The 20,197-nt window shown below is 36.1% G+C and overlaps 1 protein-coding gene across 3 annotated transcripts in view; it reads right to left on the bottom strand.

Moving 5' to 3' along the window:
* Positions 1–503: 503 nt before the first annotated feature.
* DMXL2 (Dmx like 2) overlaps positions 504–20,197 on the bottom strand; it is a 55,307-nt gene continuing 35,613 nt past the window's right edge. The window contains exons 25-44 of one of the 3 annotated variants that reach the window (XM_054214261.1): positions 19,826–20,017; positions 18,169–18,245; positions 17,337–17,464; positions 16,456–16,704; positions 14,677–14,858; positions 14,246–14,376; positions 13,237–13,322; positions 12,806–13,007; positions 11,621–11,738; positions 10,753–10,815; positions 10,271–10,357; positions 10,072–10,193; positions 9,173–9,311; positions 8,519–8,579; positions 8,298–8,425; positions 6,711–6,788; positions 5,992–6,083; positions 5,359–5,411; positions 4,023–4,240; positions 504–2,896 (exon numbers count right to left, since the gene is read on the bottom strand). In XM_054214261.1, the coding sequence (XP_054070236.1) occupies positions 2,687–2,896; positions 4,023–4,240; positions 5,359–5,411; positions 5,992–6,083; positions 6,711–6,788; positions 8,298–8,425; positions 8,519–8,579; positions 9,173–9,311; positions 10,072–10,193; positions 10,271–10,357; positions 10,753–10,815; positions 11,621–11,738; positions 12,806–13,007; positions 13,237–13,322; positions 14,246–14,376; positions 14,677–14,858; positions 16,456–16,704; positions 17,337–17,464; positions 18,169–18,245; positions 19,826–20,017 (2,616 nt within the window). In that variant the 3' untranslated portion in view covers positions 504–2,686. Of the gene's footprint in view, positions 2,897–4,022; positions 4,241–5,358; positions 5,412–5,991; positions 6,084–6,710; positions 6,789–8,297; positions 8,426–8,518; positions 8,580–9,172; positions 9,312–10,071; positions 10,194–10,270; positions 10,358–10,752; positions 10,816–11,620; positions 11,739–12,805; positions 13,008–13,236; positions 13,323–14,245; positions 14,377–14,676; positions 14,859–16,455; positions 16,705–17,336; positions 17,468–18,168; positions 18,246–19,825; positions 20,018–20,197 lie in introns of all 3 variants that reach the window. The other 2 variants (XM_054214260.1, XM_054214262.1) reach the window with 2 other exon arrangements.

Here is a 20,197-nt window from a genome sequence, read left to right as displayed (position 1 = left end):
TTTTTAACAGTTTGAGTTGCTTGTGTTGCTACAGATGCTTCCTTGCCCCCCGCTGCCATGTAAACTATACCACTACAACTTGCTTATAACTATACTTAATTATAGTAAGGTATATGTCTAAAAAAAATTTTTCCCATGTTCATCCATACAAATGGAATCCTAAAATGAAGGGTATACTTTTTTGCTGCTATTCTTAGAAAAATGAAATCTGGAGCAGGAATGCATGTATTCATCATAGTGCTTGGTGACTTCATTTGTTGTTAATCTTAATTCAGAGATTGCCCACTCACATTCCAATTTTTGAGAGAAATAATAGGAGTTTTTTGATTTTAATTTTGTTCTGATTTTTATTTCAGATTTCTAAATTCAACATTGAAACGTAAATCCCTACTGTTGCTTTGTGTATCTGTATTCAAAAATCACACTCTCAGAAAACCCCTACCTGAATTTCTAAGTGATATTGTTAAAGTTCATGGAACTCATCCAAACGTTTAGAAGCAAAGTATCACTTAAACCCTGAACTGCACTGAGCTGTTTAATACCCGTGTGACATCCAGGCACCATCACGGGGATTAGTGAGTTGGGGCATGTCTGTGCCTGCAGAACCTTGTCTAGCAGATGTGCTGGAAAAATCCCTGTGCTGCAGCTAAAGCTTCCGTGTGTGACACGGTGACGGCTGGGCCTGGGCTGCATCCTCTCTTCTCAGCATATACTTGCTGCTTTCGCTACGGCCAGGATTCAGGCCTTGCGTGCTATGGAGAGAGATGCAGAGGGAAACAAAAATGTGTAATTAATACTTTGAACCAGTATATACATGAAAACTCGTATACCAAGAACTCTGTCTATACCTGTAAAGTGCAAAACTTCACAGTCCAGAGCTCCAGTTTGTGTACGTGGGCTTCTTTTGACTTTTGTGGGGTTTCTTTTGGTTGGTGGGCTTTTTCATGGGGTTTTTGGTTGTTGCTTTTTTTTTTAAATTGAATTATGGTACTAAAATAGACTTTCTGGCTAAAAAAAAAAAAGCTCGGCTATATACTTGGGCAAATACAGTTCATACCAGATGTGACAGGTTCTAGATCACATGCCTACCTTAAATTATGTTAAATTTCTGAACGTCATTGTTGAGCCACTCAGCTCAACCTCTTGGAGAAGGCAGGCCACCAAATTCTGCCTCTTGTCTCAGTGACAGAACCAGGCTGTGTTTCTTGCAGGTGCCTTTGTTGGAGAAGAACTAAGTTCTGTTAACCTTATGCTTTTCTAGGACAGCTGAAAATAAAGTGCAAACAGCTAATCCTTTTTATCTCAGTACAGTCTGAGGTCAAGTTAAAGCTAGCTCAGATACCATCCAGTCAATCTACTGGAGGTTTAGTTAAATCTTTAAATGCAAAGAAGAGTTCTGGAATGGACTGTTCCACGAAATAAAAGTAATTTATTTAACTTACAAAGGGAAAACTAAACAATGACATTTACTCTTCTTTCTTTTCATACTTCCCATACTTCACAGCCTGCAATTTAAAATCACCTTTGGAGAAAGGTGCTTTTTGTTCTAGTATATTTTACAATACAGCACAGACATCAAAATTTTCATTGGAGGAATAAGACAGTTTGTTAACATTTAAATACGCAGACATCCGTTCCAGTCTCTTAAGAACATGGTTTTTGTTTACAACAGAAAAATACATCTGACAACAGTAGCTAGTTATATTACAAGCAAACAATATTGAACTCTGCATAGTTTATACAATATACTGTGGTAATAATTTAATTACCAGTTTTATCCACTATTTACTAGCTGGCCACATAAAGCCTGACATTCATCTGAAATGTGGCATTATACGTTCCATTGGTATTCTCTTAACAGCTTCATTTAATGAAGTATTTCCTGGACAAATGAATTTCAAAACTAAAAGCTGACTAGAATCATGGATGTCTTCACTACAAACATTTAGTGCTTACGATACATTCCTAAAGTAAAGGCAGGTTTCCAGTAGAAAACATAGCTGTCAGAAAGAAAGGAAAATAGTGTGCAAATTAAAAAACATCGCATTTAAAAATGTGTTGATGTGCAAGTTACAGTATCAACTGTGTATTAATACTAACTGGGAAAAATAATATCTCAGCATAAAACAATACATGTCTCAGTACGTTCTTGATTGCACATGTTCCACGGCATTTGCATCCATTACACTTTCTTGCGAAAATCAAATACACTGAGTACCCTTAATTAAAACTAAACTATTTTACAATGAGAAGTTGTACACATGCTTCAATTAGTGGGAAAAGTGGAATAAAAATAATCAGAATCACATCAGAAATGCTTACTGACTTGTAGAGCCACAGTGCTTGTTAAGTGACTGACAATCGTCAGAATCTTTACAATACACCTACTAAATGCAGCTCGGGGGTTACTGAGCAGTAACCCCACCTGCGACTGACTGCACTGGGTTTAAGTCTTTGCTTTTACAATACCCTACATGCATTTCCACCCCAGTGATCCCTAGGGGCATACTCAAAATACACCTGTTGTAAAAGTATTTTTTTTTTAATCTTTTTTCCCCATAATACTTAATGCTGCAGTAACTGCTCTGAAAGGAAACAGAATGTCTCCTTCCCACAGTTGCGTATCACCGTGATTTTAGCTACTTAAAGGGACATTTCTAGAAACCCAGGCTTAGCTCACATAACACTACAGAATGTCAAAAATGCCCGAAGGTACATTGAAAGCATTGGGAAGAACCCTCATTTTCAGTGTGCCATCTGCTCCACAGGAGAAGATACGATTCCCTTGCACAGTTTCAATCTGGGTGACACCAGCACCGATGTTTCTGAAAATGGACTGCTTAGCATGCTCATTTTTAAATGAGTGAATTAAATTATAGCCAGTCAGCCTCCACACCTGTATCAAAAGAATGACAAATAACAAAAGGAGATTAAAATTAGGATTTGTATTTTTTCCTAATGTTTCAGATTCCTGCGTGTTTTAAACCTTATTCAGCAAAGATAAAGGGTATTTTTTGTTGTCTATTAACAACAATTACAACAAGTCCAAGAATCTTGAGAGGCTCCTGATGAAGCATAAGGCTACCTTAACGCGGGCCAGCTGGTTACCCGGCAGGCTGAAGCTAGTGCCTCTCCCAGCTTCCCCCCAGCAACCTGCAGAAATGGCCAGGGTGCATTTTTATCCGAGCTGGTATTGTCAGCTTTCCAGCAGGTGGAAATGCTTTTCTGCTAAGAAACGCTGCAGAGAATAAGCTGCATAATTAGAAAGCCTGCAGAGTGGTGGTACGGCTGGCTGAGCTCTCTGCTCTGTCCTCATCAAGACCAGGCCACGAAGCGTGTGGAGGCACAGAAAGCACCTATTAAACAGTTGCAGCCCAGGTAAAAGGAAAGAAACTGTATTCTCCTTCTCTTTACCATATTCTTGTATTTCCTTCCTTTCGTATTCAGGAAATGCACCCTTTAAAACTGTATTTATGGGGGTTTTTTTTGTTCGTTTTTGTTGGGTTGGTTTTTTTGGGGTTTTTTGGTTTGGTTTTTTTTGTTCCTTAATACTATGACATCTCAGTATCTGTCTGGGGCTACAGCACCAAGAGAAAAACCACTCTGGTGCTACGGAAACTTTACACAATGTGTAAGTTACTGAGCGCCCCCTGTATTACAAAGAGAAACATCCAAAGGCAAAACCAGAACATTTTAAGAGGGGAAAAAAAAAAAGTTAAGGTTTTGGAGTCATGCACTTTGCTTTATGCGCTTAAAATTCAGTCACACAACTTTAAAAAGACTGTTTAATCTTCTTTAGTGGAGAACAAAACCTACTTGTTTTAGGAAGGATATTAGGATATTGAAGTTTACGTTATACATGTAAGGCAAGCATCCTGCATATCAAGTGTAGGTTTCGGCTTTTGGGTTTTTGTTTTGTTACTGCGTTCATCTGGCTATTTACAGCATGCTGATCAACATATGTCAATGCATTACTTCAGCTAAATACTACCCTCTACAACTCGGCTCCTCCGATACCTTACCTTCATGTTACCTTCCGCTGAGCCTGTAACAAAATAGTCCTCAGAAGGATCCAGTGCAAGGGCCTTAACGGCTGATTCATGTGCTTGGAAGGTGTAAAGGATTTGCCTCTGTCTGATGTCAAAGACGCAGATATATCCCTTCCTGCCTCCAGAAATGAGCAGCTGATGTTTAGGTGCGTACTGAAGTACTGTGGCACCGTGATCGTGACAAGTGAAGGCTGAAGAAGGAGGATGCCAGAATTTAATAGACTTGAAACTGTAAGTACCTTTTGATCTTAAAATGCATTTCTTCTAGAAATTGTTATCTGAATATTTTCTAACTTGACAGATACATTCATTTGTATGGGCAATGTCATATCAGCGGACAGCTTTTTGCTCTGTAAGAGCTACATAGATCTAATGCACAAGAAAGCATGATGTGCAGTCTAATTTATTTTAGAATACAGGCACATAACTGAATTTAAAAAATTGAGAAAATATAAAGTTCACCATATTAAGTTCAATTAAATTCCTGAGTTAGAAAGAAAATAATATAGCTGAACTAGAAAAATCAAAGTAAATAAGAATTACCTTATAGTTATGTAGTAGTATTTTCTAATTTCCTAACCTATTTTTCATAGGAGCCATGACACGATTTCTTTACAATAAGGGTGAACTTCTGTGCAATGTGCTAGTTTTAAAATAGGGATCTCAGAATGTACCTGTTGCTTATTCAAGTACTGCAGTTGTTTGTAGATGTTTACAATCTTTTAAAAGCCCAGGTCATTATATTTGGATTTGTACGTATTTTTCTTTCATAGTGCAACAAGATAGACTTTTGCTTTAGTTTGTTACATAAAGATTAAATTATTGAACTTGGTCAAATAGACACAAACATCTTTTTAAGTAATCCAGTCCAAGTGCTGAAAAGACAAGGGCAGGAGACAGAAGGAGCTGCTTCTGCTACCTACAGTTGTCCTTCCCTCTGTGCTTCAGCAGAGTACTGGATATATTAAGTCAGTGCTAGTTTAAGTGAAAGCCTGCATTCACATAAGAGTTCCATAATGCAGCCTTCATTAGTCAACTGTTAATTATTTTTTTTAAGGACCGTATTGAAATATTTCAGACTTTATTAATACTCACAAACCTAGCTTTGTATATGACGTTCATTCTTCATACTTTTCTCTATAGAGAGCAGATTAACATCATGCCAGAGACTCTATAGTCTCGGCTCTGGTGCATGCATTAGTACACCAGTCCCCCACTGCAAATTCTTCCCCTTGCCCCAAATGCACACACATGCTGTATTGCCTTAGTCAATAAGAAGCAGAAGTTTAATTTTCACTGCGATACTTACCATGTATAAGACTGTTACCAGATGAAACCAAAGTGTCCCAGAGGCACACATTTCTGAGGGGGGAAAAAAAAGTCATTATGGCCTGTTGCTAAGTGATTCCTGGGGTGATGTGACTCAGAAAGCGTTCACATTTTATGTCAAAGCCTGGCAGGTAGAACTGAACAAGGAGTTCTTGACTCTCTGCAGTCATTGGAGAGCACGTGCAAAGAGTTAAAAGCTTTAATTCTTTCTATGCTTTTTTATGCTTCTTAGTGAAACTATACTTTCTACCTTTAAGATGTGTATTAATCCTAGGTTGTATCAAGAAATTACAGAAGTTGTTCTTTCCAGAGAAAAAGAATTATCTTGCCTTTGCTGAACATATTTCTCCCCCCAGCAACAGTGTTATGTAAAACTAGTTGCGTTTCGAATACACCTTGAAAAAAAACCTGTTTAACTGTTGACCACTCCTCACAAAAACTAAATTTGGGAAACAAGTGGCTGAAGGAATGATGGTCAAAGAAATCATCTGGCAAGTTCAAGCTGTAACAAAGCCTTAAAACATCAGCCACACATGTAAGCACAAGAGCCAGCAAGTTAATGGAGATGAATAGGTAGCTTTGGTGAAATTCCTTGTTGTTTCTTTAAACACACCTGTTATCATTGGACTGTCCCGATGTTGCAACTAGACTTGAAGAGGTAATAAATGCAAAGTCACTTGTGGTTTTACTGTGGCACTGCCAACTCTATTAAAAACAAAACAAACAAAAAAGATGCAATCTTACCAGTTGTAGTCTGCATCAAAAGTTACTATCAGCCTGATGTCACTGATAGCAGTGACAAGCAGTCAAACACAAGCAGTCTTTTAAACAAAGTTTAAAAACTGAGAGGCAATGCAGTTTGAAACCTCAGAGAATGGAGCAATGGATTAAATAACCAGTATAAAATAAAAAGATACTGAAATAAATCAACTATAACAAATCCATAATATAGTGTATCACAATAGCCTGAATTTCAAATTTAGCACGGTCTTCGCGTACTGTTAAGAAGCAGTGAAAAGAACTGAAGCGTGTATTTTTACTAACTTTTTGGGTTGTAAAGTCATTACTGTCAGCTCTGATTTTTAATTTATTCAAGGGCAATGCTGAAGTAGTATTTGTAATTACAGTACAGCGTATGATTATTGTACAATTAGTTTTCCAAAGACGTATCATTGAAACACTCCAGTTGTTTTGATAAAGTACGCCAATTAAAAAGCAGAAAAATGCAAAATGTCTCATTGAAACTCTTATGCTCTTGGCCTGTCTGAAGTCTCAGAGACTTAACTTTCCTCTATAAAAAGAAAAAAAAAAAATAAATTTGTGTTTACTTACCAGATAGGGCTTAGGATTTGAGGTGGTTTGGTTTACTTGCCAAATACTTAGAAATCCTTCACCATCAGCAACACCACACTGCAAGGGATGAACTGCATTTATTAGCATAACGTACTCGGTTACCAGATGCTTACTTCATGGCAGTAAACACCTGACTGCAGGAAAAAACCCACCTAACCCACCAGACCATTGCCGGCACATTAAACATCAACAACAATGACTGTCAGGTACAAAAAAAAAAAGTAACTTAGAAGCCAAGTGAGTTCAGTGCTGATTATTTAATGATTGTTGCTCTCCTACATACCTAACTCTTTTCTGGAAATGCAGGCTTTTTAAGTGCAGAGGCTTACCTTTCAAATCCTCATTTTAAATACTCAAACTTACAGAGGCATCATTATTCTAGGACTCTACTTGAAAATGCTAGTAAGGTAAGATGCATGCCATAAAAGCATGATCAAAACAATTATGGAACAAGTATGCTATATCATGAATGCATACAATTAATGCTGTACGTTCTATACAGTGTATTCTATACCTATAAGCACTTTCCAAAATGTTTTTAGAAATCTTTATAATTATTTTTTGTATTTTCTCCTTTTAGTCAGGTTTTATGAGTCCTGCCTGAGTGACCTGCATGTGAAGCAGCAGGAACAACTAGTACATCTTAATTTCTTACTTAAAATTGATTCCCATGTGACGTTAAGATTGCAGTATCTCAAAACATAATCAAAACACTGATTTTTAATAGAAGTTCAAATGAGATTTTATGCTACCTGAAAATAGGTATGCTAGAAGATACATTATATTTCCAGCTATTTCTAAATGTTGAGCTTTTGCTGTTTTATAGCTGTCTTACAGTCATGCACCAATCAATTTAATCCACTTTTAATGGCTTTTAAGTATAATGAAGTTAAATAGTTTGTCAGTAAAATGCAGACAAGACCTGCTGAAGTAACGGAATGGACAATATGAAAAACTGGAGAGGTGGGTATTCCTCCCAATTTCTTTCTTTGACCACTCGGTATCTCGTATACCTCACAGAATCATTTCCGGCCAAAATGTATGGCTCTTTTGTACTCTCTGCTCTTCACTGTACTGGAGTATACTTAATTCTTCAACTAATAGGCTGCATTACAAGTATCTTCTCGGTAATGCATTCCGTCAAAACTTTATCTTGGCCAGAATGAGAAGCGTGAAGCACTTCTTGAAGACCTGTGCCCAGATTGTACAAGTTTGCTTCTACAAAATAAGTAAGCTCAATATTTTTTCTTAAATGTTTCATTTAAAAAGGTCACCACATGGGAACACAGATTTCAGAACAGGGAGAACAAAAAGTCTGAAAATGCGGCAAATGGGATATAGGTTAGCAGCGTGAAGTTCACAGAAGAGAAAGGAGAATAAGGGTCAGCGTTTATTACAAAGCTTCCATATGCAGCCAAAATGAACGATATGATACTGCTTATGCCATCATTCTAGGATATCTTAACAGTTTTGCGTGTCACCGGTTAAAACTGTTTTAGAGGTCACAGCACAACCAAATGTTTCCTTAGGAATGAAAAAAGGAAAAATCCTAGATGTCGTACTTGCCTTATTGCCCTGGGAATTGAAATACATTCTTGTAACCCTGGCATTCCCAGCCTGCCGGAAGCATACCAACTGCTGCGGCCTTGTCCACTCAAACATTCGAACACTACCATCTTGTGCTCCTGTAAGATCTAAGATTCAAAGATAGATCTTCATTAATACTACGTACTACCGTATTTTATAGAAAATTATCTACTCTGTACTAGTAAGTGTGATTCACTTACAATACTGATGGACTGGATGTGAAGCCATTCTCTTGACGTTATTCAGATTCCTTTTAATAAGCTTCATATAAAAAAAATTAAAATAATTTTTAAAAAAAGACACACACAGTCTTCAATTTTGTTTATACCACTACATAGTGAGTGTTCCCCAGTTAAAAAAAACCGGTTAAGCTAACATTATTTGCATCTAATTATGTTTAGTTGCAGTATGGTAATTAAAGCCTGTTTATGACAGCTTTTATAAACGTGAAAGTTCAAACAGTATGAATATTATCTTCTATTATACAAAGAACTTAAGCAGATGCTGATGTGTATGCTTTTGATATTAGTCCAATGCAAGAATTTAAAGTTTGGGATTGTTCTGGTTTTGTTTGGCTTTGTTTTGTTTTGTCCCCAGAAACTCCAGGTCCTGCCTGAAATTCCCCACAAGAAAGAGAAAAAACCTGATTGCCCTGTTATTTTCTAGGTCACAGTAACTCTGTGCCACAATATGCAAGAAAATGCTTAGTTTGGCTGCCTTTTTGGAGAGGTCTAGGCCTTTTATGTCACCATTGAATTAACAGTATAATGACTAATGCACACCAGGTCTCTCTACTAAATAGTACACTGAAAAAAGCAGCAGTGTCCTGAGCTGCACGCAACAAAAGCACTTACCACACCAGCTCCAGTGCTGGTTTGGCCACTGCCCAGCCACGGCATGGATGGGGATGGTTGTATCTGATTCACTCCAAAAGATGGTGCAGTTGACTGAGTTAGTGTTGTGGTAGAACCACGGAAGTCAATATCATCAGAACTGTGAAAGAACAGCAGTGTTCTGCTTTAAGCAAATGTTGCTTTGCTACCAATTCTGTTTGCTTATGTCATTGTCAAGAGCCTACTGGCAGTGGATAGAGGAAGTGATTATAATGAGACTATAAATGAGACTCCTGCACTTACATTGTACAAACACTTCCCACGTGCTCCAAAGCTATCGGTGTTCAGCCTCAACAGATGATCCTAACTGTGGTAGGTAGACGTTGAGAAGATAAGCTCTCTTGAGAAGAATATTGTTGGAATATTCCTGACCTGCGTGTGTATACGTGTATCTGATCTGTGCAACGGAGTGTGGTACAGATGAGTGCTTGCTGCAGCTGATACAGTCACAGTTCTCAGCACAGTAATGGAGGAGACAGCAATTCAGGCTGCTGCATTATACAATTAGCATCAGCTACCACAACTCGCCTCAGCACTGCAATGATGCAACTGATGTGTTTATAAAGTAGCACTTCCTTTATCAGCTTATGCACCACGGGATTTTACTGCACTGTGCCGTGCACACATACCCCAAATACTCAACCCCCTCAAAACCTTAGTTTCTCCATGTGTAAAACAACAAAGACAGTAATTGTAATTATTCCTTTGCCTTCCCTCACTCCTTTGTAAAGCAATCTGAAACCTACTGAAGAAGAGTAATTGACTTTTTTGTATGATCCACTTGTGCTTACACAGGTATTGTATAAGCAGCCTCACAGAAAACCAATACTTTTAATGTAATCACAAAGAAACAATCCTACCTTTTAGATTCTCTGTCATATTCTTCCCCAATCCATATAAATGACTGAGCAGCCAGTAGAGCTGAAATATCAAGTTCTTGAACATCGTGTGTAGATGCCAAAACAATCTCATTGCTGTTTGCCTATGCAGCACAAATAGAAAATTAATACTAACTATAATTAAAATATTTTTCTTACACTTATAGTATTTGAGGCTTACCTTATTAACTGCGAACGCCATTATCATATCCGATTCTTTGTGAATTACTTTTGCTTTTCCTCCAGGGTAGCCGAGATCTGCTTCAACCTACAAAACATTTGTAAGAAATTTCAATTAGCATGAAAATCCATTTTGTAGTGGTATATTCAGACTGCAAAAATCTATACAAAATTCATGCAAGAAAAGTTCAGTGGCCTCAGCATCGTTTAGGAAGCTAAACTTTAGACTTCTCATACTCTTTGGTGTTCTGGAAGCCAAAAGTTATATTTGAGTGTAAGAAACACAAAGTTGTGTGTGCAACACTATTTACAAGGTGTTCACTCATCCCAATTATCAGGACATCCAAAGTTAATTCACTGATTAAAAGCCTGCCACACAGACTACACAGAACATAGAGCTTCTGTTAGTCACATTAGAGAAAGAAAAGCCAGTTCCACAGAACTTTTAAGAATGTGCTCGAGGTTTGGGAGAAGGGATACTACCTTGTTTTTGTGATCTTCTGCTACGCAGTTTTGTTTGACCTGCTCCACACGATCTTCTACAGACTACATAACATCACACAGTCACAAACACAAAACACATGCACAAACAAATATAAAAAAAGAATGAAACATTCCAAACTAGATTTTAAAGGCCACTCTGTCAGTAAATGATGACAAATGTATTTTTAACTTTTTATAAAAGGCACAGAAACTAAGACAGGAATCTAAACAAACTCACTTAAAATGTAATGCCTCCTAGATGAACACAAAATGTATGATATAGTAAATAAATGGAGGGGTAATACACACACAAACTCCATACTTACAGGAATTCCTAAAGATATTAAGTAGTATACTTATTTCCCATGGTTTTTATGTGTTGGTTTAAATTTTCAGTTCGAACTCATTACAGTTGTAACTGGTACAATTCATAAAGCCCCATATTATATATTACTATATAATATTACTTTTATATGTATATATTACTCATGCATATATACATATACATAAAGTAATAGCTCATTTAAATTTCTTTTTCGATATGACACACACAAAAAATATTATGTGAATACTCAAATTTCTTTACTTATTACCATTATTGCAAACGTTCTGTTTCTTTATTAGGACAGTATTCAAATACATAAAGGTAAGTTGAGATATGTCTCGTCTAAAAATATTTGGTTCAGTTGGTATTTCAATAAACAACATGACAGTCATGTTGATTTAAAAAAAATCCACACATTGTTAAATGAAAGAAAGGAAATGCCAACGAAAAGATGGGAAGAAAAATTAAAAGAAATAATGAAGAGACTGAGGAACAGTTATAACTGAGCTGTCCTTTAAAAAGTAAGTTACATCCTTTGTTTACCTCACTTTGCTTTCTTTTTTTTGTGAATATATATCTTATGAAAGTCTCCTGAAGAAGTTCTTGCTTCACAAGAAAATGCCAGAGCCTTTTTGCTGGAAGAGCTGAATAATCCTTTGATCTGGATAAAACACAAGGGGTGCGGCGGGGAAGAGGGAAAAAGCGTCAATGTAATTAAAGGTGGACAAAAAAAATTAATCTAAAGAAAGACTCTGAACGAAATTACAAATTTGAAGAATAAAAAAAAAAAAAACAACCAAAGTTTAATCTCCAATTTGTTCAAGGCAAATACTGAGATGCTTTTTTCTTGCAATTTTTTTAAAATCCACATTATGTCACTAACTTACAAGTACTACGGTTTAATCTGCTGACTTGCATTTATGTTTGTATTTGCACTCCGCTAAAACTGCTTTTATGTTGGAATTATGCTGGCTGTACAGAATTTCCTTATGTATTTCTTTCAGTATTCAAAAGAATTCAGAAGTAGTTAGCTCAGATATAAGCCAAATAAAATTCATTGCCTCAGCTTTGAGGCCAAATAAATATTTCTAAAGAAACAGTGCATGTTTGTAAGAATATTTTAATAAAATCCTATAGCAGTATCAACCATGCAAATCCAAAGTCATATATAATGAGGAAACCTAAAGTTGTATTTTAGTATATTGAGAAAAGCAAGCTATTTTTGAGTTGAAAACATGGTTCCCTATCTGCATTTAAAGATACCTGCAAGCATGACATTGGTCTGAACACAGGAGGATTGGCTTTACATGGACTGTACTACAACTTTTTTCTCTCCTCCTCCTGACATCTGCCTTATTGTATAACTCCTTGCTTTTGTTGCTGAGGTAGCCTGGGAGACAGCTGCTACTGGAGGAATAGTAAAAGAGGTTGAATAAGGTCTTCCCAGCAGCAGCCATTACCCTTGATTTGTAGTCCTCCAAGCTCCGCTCTTTCCTTCTTATTTTCCTTTCTTGCTGCAGTTGTGAATGGTGCAGCAGAATAGGTGCAGGCTGCTGCAGGAGACAGCTGCATAAGAAGGAACAAAGGGACATGGGAAAGTGGTCGCTGTAACGCGTTGTCTAGAACTAAGATCTAACCAACCTTCCTTTGGCTGTTTAACTTTCGCTGGAAATACTCCTTAGTATTTCTGTGATCAAAGACTGTGTTTTTGTTAGGAAAAATACTTACTTGAATGGTGTGTTTTCAGGTTCAATCATTGCTTTATTGCGGAGAATGGCTGGTCCTGCACCTACGCCAAGGTCACTAGGATAAGTATTGATGTAGTTTGGTGGTGGGCCTTCAAACTGGTCCATTCTGTCTTGAAGAATCTGTTCCCAGTGTTCCAAATTTTTTATTACAGCAATGCCCAGTGGTGATGTTACAGGCAGATCTACACAGAAACATTAATAAAGTAAGGCTTAGAGGAAAAAAAAAATTGTGTATAAAAAACCAGAATAATGCAACCATCCAAAAAAATTCTTGAAAGGAAATGTACTTGTTGTCAATTGTAAAAAATAATGTACTAAATTATTTAAATTTAAAAATTAAAATTAAAAAGCAAAGTCTGACAGAAAGCCACTTATACAGAAAACTAAAATGTAAAGCATAATTTAACGTACCAGTGAATTCCAGACCAGCAATGGGAAAGAAGTTCTTAACATTGTGCAGAACTAATTTGACCATTGTCAGATGCAGAAGAGCCCAACTGTATAAAAAGAATAGGTTTAGTTGTGTTAAAAGAACATTAACACAGTTACCTGCAAATTATTTTTCTCCTTGTACCAAATGCATAGATTAGAAAAACAGTGTAGGTGGTTCACTGAGGCTTACCAGAGAACTAGAGAAAGCTACTTATATATTAACTATGCAGCGTAAGGATGCCTATGAGGGCGCCTCGCTGTAACAGCTTGTATCCCCTTCTCTTTTACAAAATCCATATTATTGTACTCTTCCCCCAGATAAAAGAGTGCGCGCGTGTGAGCCTCTGCAAGGCTGAGAATTAAGCCCCCTGAAACATCTCCATGAAATCACATTGAATACAGACATTACTTGAGTTTGGCATTCATGGCAGAAACTTTCACACTGAAAGAGTCCCATAGATATTAAAGATACAAATCCTATACAGTAGAGGTGTAAGAACTAATGAGAGACTTGAAGAACACATAAAGGAGCCATCGTTTTTTATATCATTATTATAAAGCTGAGGTCATATACTTTATTTCATTTTATCTTGCAGCGTTTTCTCTTTTGAGTGTTCTATTTAATCTGCCCCTCATTCAAAAACTAAAGGTCATGCTTGAATCAGTAGTCTAAAACATCATTCTAGAGCTGGCACTGTGGCACCTCATGGTCGTTGTGTCTTAAAAATTAAGATAGGTGGGTTTTATTCCCCCCCCCCGCCCCCCCCCCCCCAAATGCAAATCATGCAGCTTTGACTTCCTAATCCCATTTTTACTGTGATAAGAATTTGTCACTTCTGTAATTCCGTTGCCACAGAGAAGTCTATTCACAGTACTAAAATCATTTGACTTAAACTGGATAGTGCAGAAGACCTGTATTTTCTTTAATTTGGAAGCAAAAGTAAGTGCACAATATGATTATTCTAAAACAGTGGCAATTTCTGCTAACCTGTAAGAATTGGCATCTTTGTGTTCCTGGATCTGTACATCAGAGAGGAAAGCATCATCCTCTTCCTCATCACTGTGAATGCTTTCATCGGAATCATATATAACACCACTGTCTGATAAAGGAAGAAATGGCTGCAATGCAAAATAAAAGTCTGCTATAAAAGCAATTTTCTGATCTCTTAATATTCAATTCTTACTTTAGTATAAACAAGTAGCAAGGGGAAAAGTGTTAATCTCTATTATTGGCAAGAGACGTGTTTTGAAGCTTAAGTAACAGACTTGTAGACTCTTCATCTTTTACCACAAGGATAATATTCTGCAGCTTACTATGAAGAGCACTCAAAATTTTCACATTATTTTTGTCCTTTAAAACTTAGCACAGAAAAAATAATGCTTTTATGAACTGTGACTTATATTTTCCATTTAAAATACCTTTGCCATAAAATAGTCCCACATGCTGAGTTCTGGAGGGATAAACTTTTCTTTGTAAGAGGGTCTTTCTGCAGGTACAGGTGGTGGTACAGTGCTATCTTTTACTGGTCTTCCTGGCACTAGCATTCTCATATTAAACCGACGGCGATGTTTATCCATTTCTTCTGATGGAAGAGGTGGCGCTAAATTCAGGTAATTTGAAAAGCTGATATTAATACTGCATCTTTAGAAATGGCTGTATTTTATAATTGAAGCAACTAAACCCCCTGTTATTAGTACTAATTTCTACTGTTTCAGAAATCAAAGCCAGCCTAAATAAAGTAAGTGTAATCATACAAAAAGTTCACTTATGATAAATTGAATAACTGTGTGCATTGGATATATCATGAGAAATTCATTTTATTCTCTGGATTAAGTTCTTGGGAGATATAGCTTTTAAATAAAAAGTTTTTAGCTGTAAAATTTCCCAAGAAAGAAATTAAGAAATTTTGTTGAGAAATAAAAGTAATGCATAAACTTTCACTAAACTGTAAACTGCACAAGTAGCAGTAGGCATTTGAAATATAAGCCAAGGAACTCTTAAGACAGCAAAGAAAATTTGAATAGAGGGACAGGCTTTTTGACAACTGAGGTCTATTTTAAAGTGTTACAATTTAAAATATCGTAATAGTTACCAAAATATTAACGTGGAATTTGTTTTTTGAAGTGTTATTGGCCAGGCAATACTGAAGATCACGCTTACTTTATTACAAAGGAGCTATATATTTAAAGACTTTTTTTTTGTTAAAAAGCCACTACTAACATTCATCTACACTGCAAGTTTTTACAAACCTTCATTACCATCCTCTGAAACATCAGAAGCTGTAGCAGCTTGTAGGTTAAAGGAAAACAGAATACATCTCAAATGAAGACATGACTTTATATAAGTTATTCAAATTAACATCTTGTGAAAATAACTGCCCTAGATGAGTTTAAGTTATTCCATGAATGACAAATATCTGTTGTGCGTACTTAAAATGGTGCATGGCCTTATTACTGTTTTGTATTTCAGATATGGAACATCTAATTTTTGCATAATTTTCAAGCCTGTTTCTGTTTTGAAGGTCTATGTGACATGATTTGCAGTATTGTTGCAGTGTGAAGTCTATGACAAATGGTTGTATTTGCTTTTGTCTCCAGAGCCTGAAATCAATCTCCACTTTTGCTTTTCCCCACACAGCATATTAAGACATGCTCATCTGTCTTTGCGAAATTCCTGTTTTTAGTTGGAGCTTACATATGCATCAACTATTTTTCTGACAGATGAAGCTGATATTTCTTCTCTGTGGTCTTGTGCAAGGTGAAATCATATCTTGCAATAGAAATTGGTTTCAGAAATACTGTTTCCAAGTTACTGCAGTTGTTAAACAGTAACACTCATCTCTCACATACAGAAAACCATAGGTATAGCATTCATTTATACCATCTATTTTTTTTTCACGAAAAAATAATGATCGAAAGTCCCGAGTGGTATTATAAGTAAGCATCTAATAGCAATATTAGCAATATAATAGGTGTACAGGTTTTATGATAAATTCAAAATGTGCTGGGTGCCATTACAAATGACAACTGCATGATTAATATTTTTTCTGCTTTTAATATAAAATTTTTCTTGCCAGTAGATACTTAAATTCTGCTTGCTTGGTTTTTGTCTTTAAAAGGAAGGGAACCTCTCCTACTAGGTAACTAAAAGGTATAAAACGCAAATCATTAGTATGACCTTGGAGAGAACAAAAGTACCTGGAATATTTTCTGACTGCCTTCGAGGTTTTACGAGAAGTTTCACTCCTCCGCCAAAAACAGCAGCCCACATTCGACTGTTCAAGGGGTGGGCTGCCAGTCGAAATAATTCATTACATGAATTGGTTGCAAGGGCGTGTATAAGGAGACTCAGGTAGACAGCTACAACAGCTTCACAAAGGAGGATGTTCAACTTTGGTTGATCTTCATCCTGAGCTGAACTTAAGAGATTTATAAGTGAACTCACACCTGCAAAAAGAAAAGAGCAAGAGTTCTACATTAAAAAAAAAAGGGAAATGTTTCACCTCTACATTTTATGTTAAACATATATGAATAGCCACACGATGCTTTTATTCAGATGAAACATACTATTAATACTTTTCTTAAAAATTTTAAAAAGCCTTCTTGGGCGTGGGATTTCTGGATTGTACCTTTCTGCAAATACTATGGGCAGTTCAGCTTGCCTACGACATTCCTGCACTGTTTCCACAGTTGACCTCAAATTACTAAATTTATGCTTGTACATTAGAGTAGTTGTTTTGATAGCTACACCAAGTAAAGCATAGATGTAAGACAGTACTGCAGAAATAGCTTTGCTAGGGGGTGAGGTGTACGGGAGGAAAACATTCTAGGATGACAAATTATCAGCTTATTAAGCTTATCCTAAAGGTCGTGGTTTCTTCTTCAAGCAAGATGTTTGCCATATAGAGAGTTTGTTTTGATACATAAAAACATTAAAAGTTGTTATTAATTTGAGAACTAAGTCAGACTTAAGAACACTTATCCATCATTGATCATCCATCATATTACAGAACAGTGAAATCATTTTGAAATATGAAGCTGGTCCAGTGGTGCTAAGAATAACCTTATTTTTGTCTCACCAGGCCACTGAGCAGGGGATGAGTTTGGAGTTGCATGCTCTTCAATGCTTTCTGTCCTCAGTCTGCGTCGATCACTCAAAAGCAGTCCTTGATAAACCATCCCTGTAAACTGATTCGCTTCTGTTTGACTGCTAAATAGAAATTAATTTTTTTCTGATGAGAAAGGATTTTAGAATATTTTTGTAATAAAGTATAGTATATATACATGCTGCTTATTTTAATCAGAAAATGCAACATTTAGAATTCTATAGGACTAAGTCAAGAATTTCATAATTTTATTGTATACAAAATAAATTTTTAATTAAAATTTGAGGTGTTTCCATGTGGCATTATCAATTTTAATATGTTATTATTAACATATTATTATGTGCATTGCTACAGATATGAAAAAGGCTTTTTCAAAAATGTTAATAATATATTTGTTCCGAATAATTTTTTTTAATGTTTTTACCACATTGTCTTTCAGCTCCAGTTTGGAGTATAAACTGCCTGAAACCTTACTTCCGTCAGTGTCAAATGTTTCCCCTGCACCCCTATTCAGCAACGAATGTGCTGTGGAAAACAGCATTCAAATATTTTTCATAAACATCCCAAGTGAGAGTGACACCAGATTTTCCTATTATTTATTGGAAAAAACCTGAATGATTGGTGTTATTTTCTCCATGTAAAACTAATCTAGCATATCAAAGCTAGCAATGTGTAAACTGTGTAAGTATCTATACCCATACACAGACATTTAATCTTTTTTTTAAGACACATACATGAATAATTTCCATGTTGGATACAGAAAGCGTATACTCCAAATAAGAAAAAAGAAAACTTCTGGTTTTACCTGTAGCTGTGGCTGTCACATAGTGCTTGATAAATGGATGCAGAAAGTGAAGCTGCTAAAGAATGAAGGGTGTACACCTAAAATAAAAAGAGCCAATAAGCTATACAGAAGCTTATATAAAGGTGAGCAAACTACAGTTCTTTCTAAACAGCACTGAAAAGGTGTTATGCAGGAATGTCCTAGTTTTAAACTCAGTGCAGGAAATAGTAACTGAATGTTACTTTCGGTTTACAATACAGTACTTTGAAAAATTGCAACTGCTTGGTCATTTGATTGCAGTCAAAACCTTCCAATATTATGTCAAGATAATTAACTTTATTCCAATACAGAAGTGCCACACTGAATAAGTATACTGAAGGAGTGATTAAGTATGTCCTGTTATGATAATGAATTTGACAGAATGGTTCCTGGAAGCCTTATTATATAGTATCACAGTTCAATGTAGTAGTAGTGTAATCACTGTATGATTGTTTTGTCTATGATCTCATTTTTACCTCAGTTACGTGCTTATAAATTTCCCAAAGTCTCTAGGACTAACAAGAATAATACTCTGTGACTGCCTCACAATGCAACAAGAACCATTACAGTTCTTTAACAGAAGAAATGCAAGGATTTCTTGGAAAGTCCGCTGAAATCCACGGTGTGAAGAAAATGGTACTGTCAAACTGTTAAAAATGTAAACTTTTTAAAACGCATCCTGTGTTCGTTTCCATCTTTTCCTACCATCTATCCATTTAATCAAATACTAGACCTTAGATTAAAGCTATGAATTATCTAAGTAGTTGTTTTGCAGTTAGAAAATGTCAGCTCTTCTTTCTGAATTCTCTTTTAAAAGAAAATGCATGTGAGTGTTTAGAGTAAGAAAAATATGCTTGCTGTAGCACAGATGGAAATGTATGTAGCAGGATGCAAAAGGAGTCAACTGATAGAAGACAAAAAATGAGCCTGGGTTACAGTTTTAGAAACTTAACTGCCTTGCAGCGGGACAGTCCATTTTGTTTCCTAGTTTTTCCCTACTTTCATTTAGTCAATAGAAATTCAAGTTAATTTAATGCATACGTATACTGATCTAAACATATGAAATAATGATTTAGCTTCTTACTAATTAACCGTGTCATAGTCTCTTTGGCTTTTTCTCCCCCTCTATTTACTGAATCTGAACAGAATTTATTCACCCCTGAGTATGGAGTCAGATAAAGTAATTCACCACAATTCCTTAAAAATGAGTACACTTGAGGAAATCTGCGCTAGAGTAAGGTTTATAGTATCTGTACTAATAGAAGGTTATAACCTAACTTACAGTCTCCCATGTCTACTTTCATTAGCCTCCCCTACAGGATTTGACCAGAATGATAACAGTTACTTAACGTATATGATTATGTTTTAAGAGGCAAGAATTCACTGTTTCAGTAAACATTCACATTTGGAATAGTTTCCTGAGCGTGACCAGCATCTGGATGAAAGGGAACTAACCATATTCAAAAAGACATCAGAAAGCAAGTGGTAAACTAGCATTTTCAGTTTGCCAGACTTACGGGAGAAGTCAGTATTGTGAAAGGGTAAGTGTTGAAAAGTTAACACCACATTTTATTTTTCACATGCTCGTTCCTCATTTTATACAAAAATCATTTAGCATTTCCTGAAAGCTTTTCATTACCTTGACATCTTCAACGTTAGGATGCGGTGGTGATTTCATCTGCACAATAGTGTAAAGAATATCATGGATGTGGTTGTTTAAGTACAGCACAGGATTAGCTATCACAGTTTTTGTGGATGCTATGCTTGCAGAAAGTAACGGTAGTGTTGTTGGTAATGGAAGTGGAGACTGAAGTTGTTTTACAGTAGTTTCCTGTTTAAAAGAAAAGACTGTATTTAAAATTACTGCTTTGAGAAAAAAGGTTTTAAAGAAATGATAATTTTACATCTTGAATGTTTTTACGGGGTTATTTATCCTCTTCCACTGCTGTCTACTCGGTGCAGACAAGATTTTACTGTGAATGATGTCAAAAGTAAGTTCTCATTTACTATA

Source organism: Rissa tridactyla, chromosome 9 (assembly GCF_028500815.1).
Source record: "Rissa tridactyla isolate bRisTri1 chromosome 9, bRisTri1.patW.cur.20221130, whole genome shotgun sequence".
NCBI lineage: Eukaryota > Metazoa > Chordata > Aves > Charadriiformes > Laridae > Rissa > Rissa tridactyla.
The sequence above is the reverse complement of the archived record's forward strand: the minus strand, read 5'-3'. Positions and strand labels throughout refer to the sequence as shown.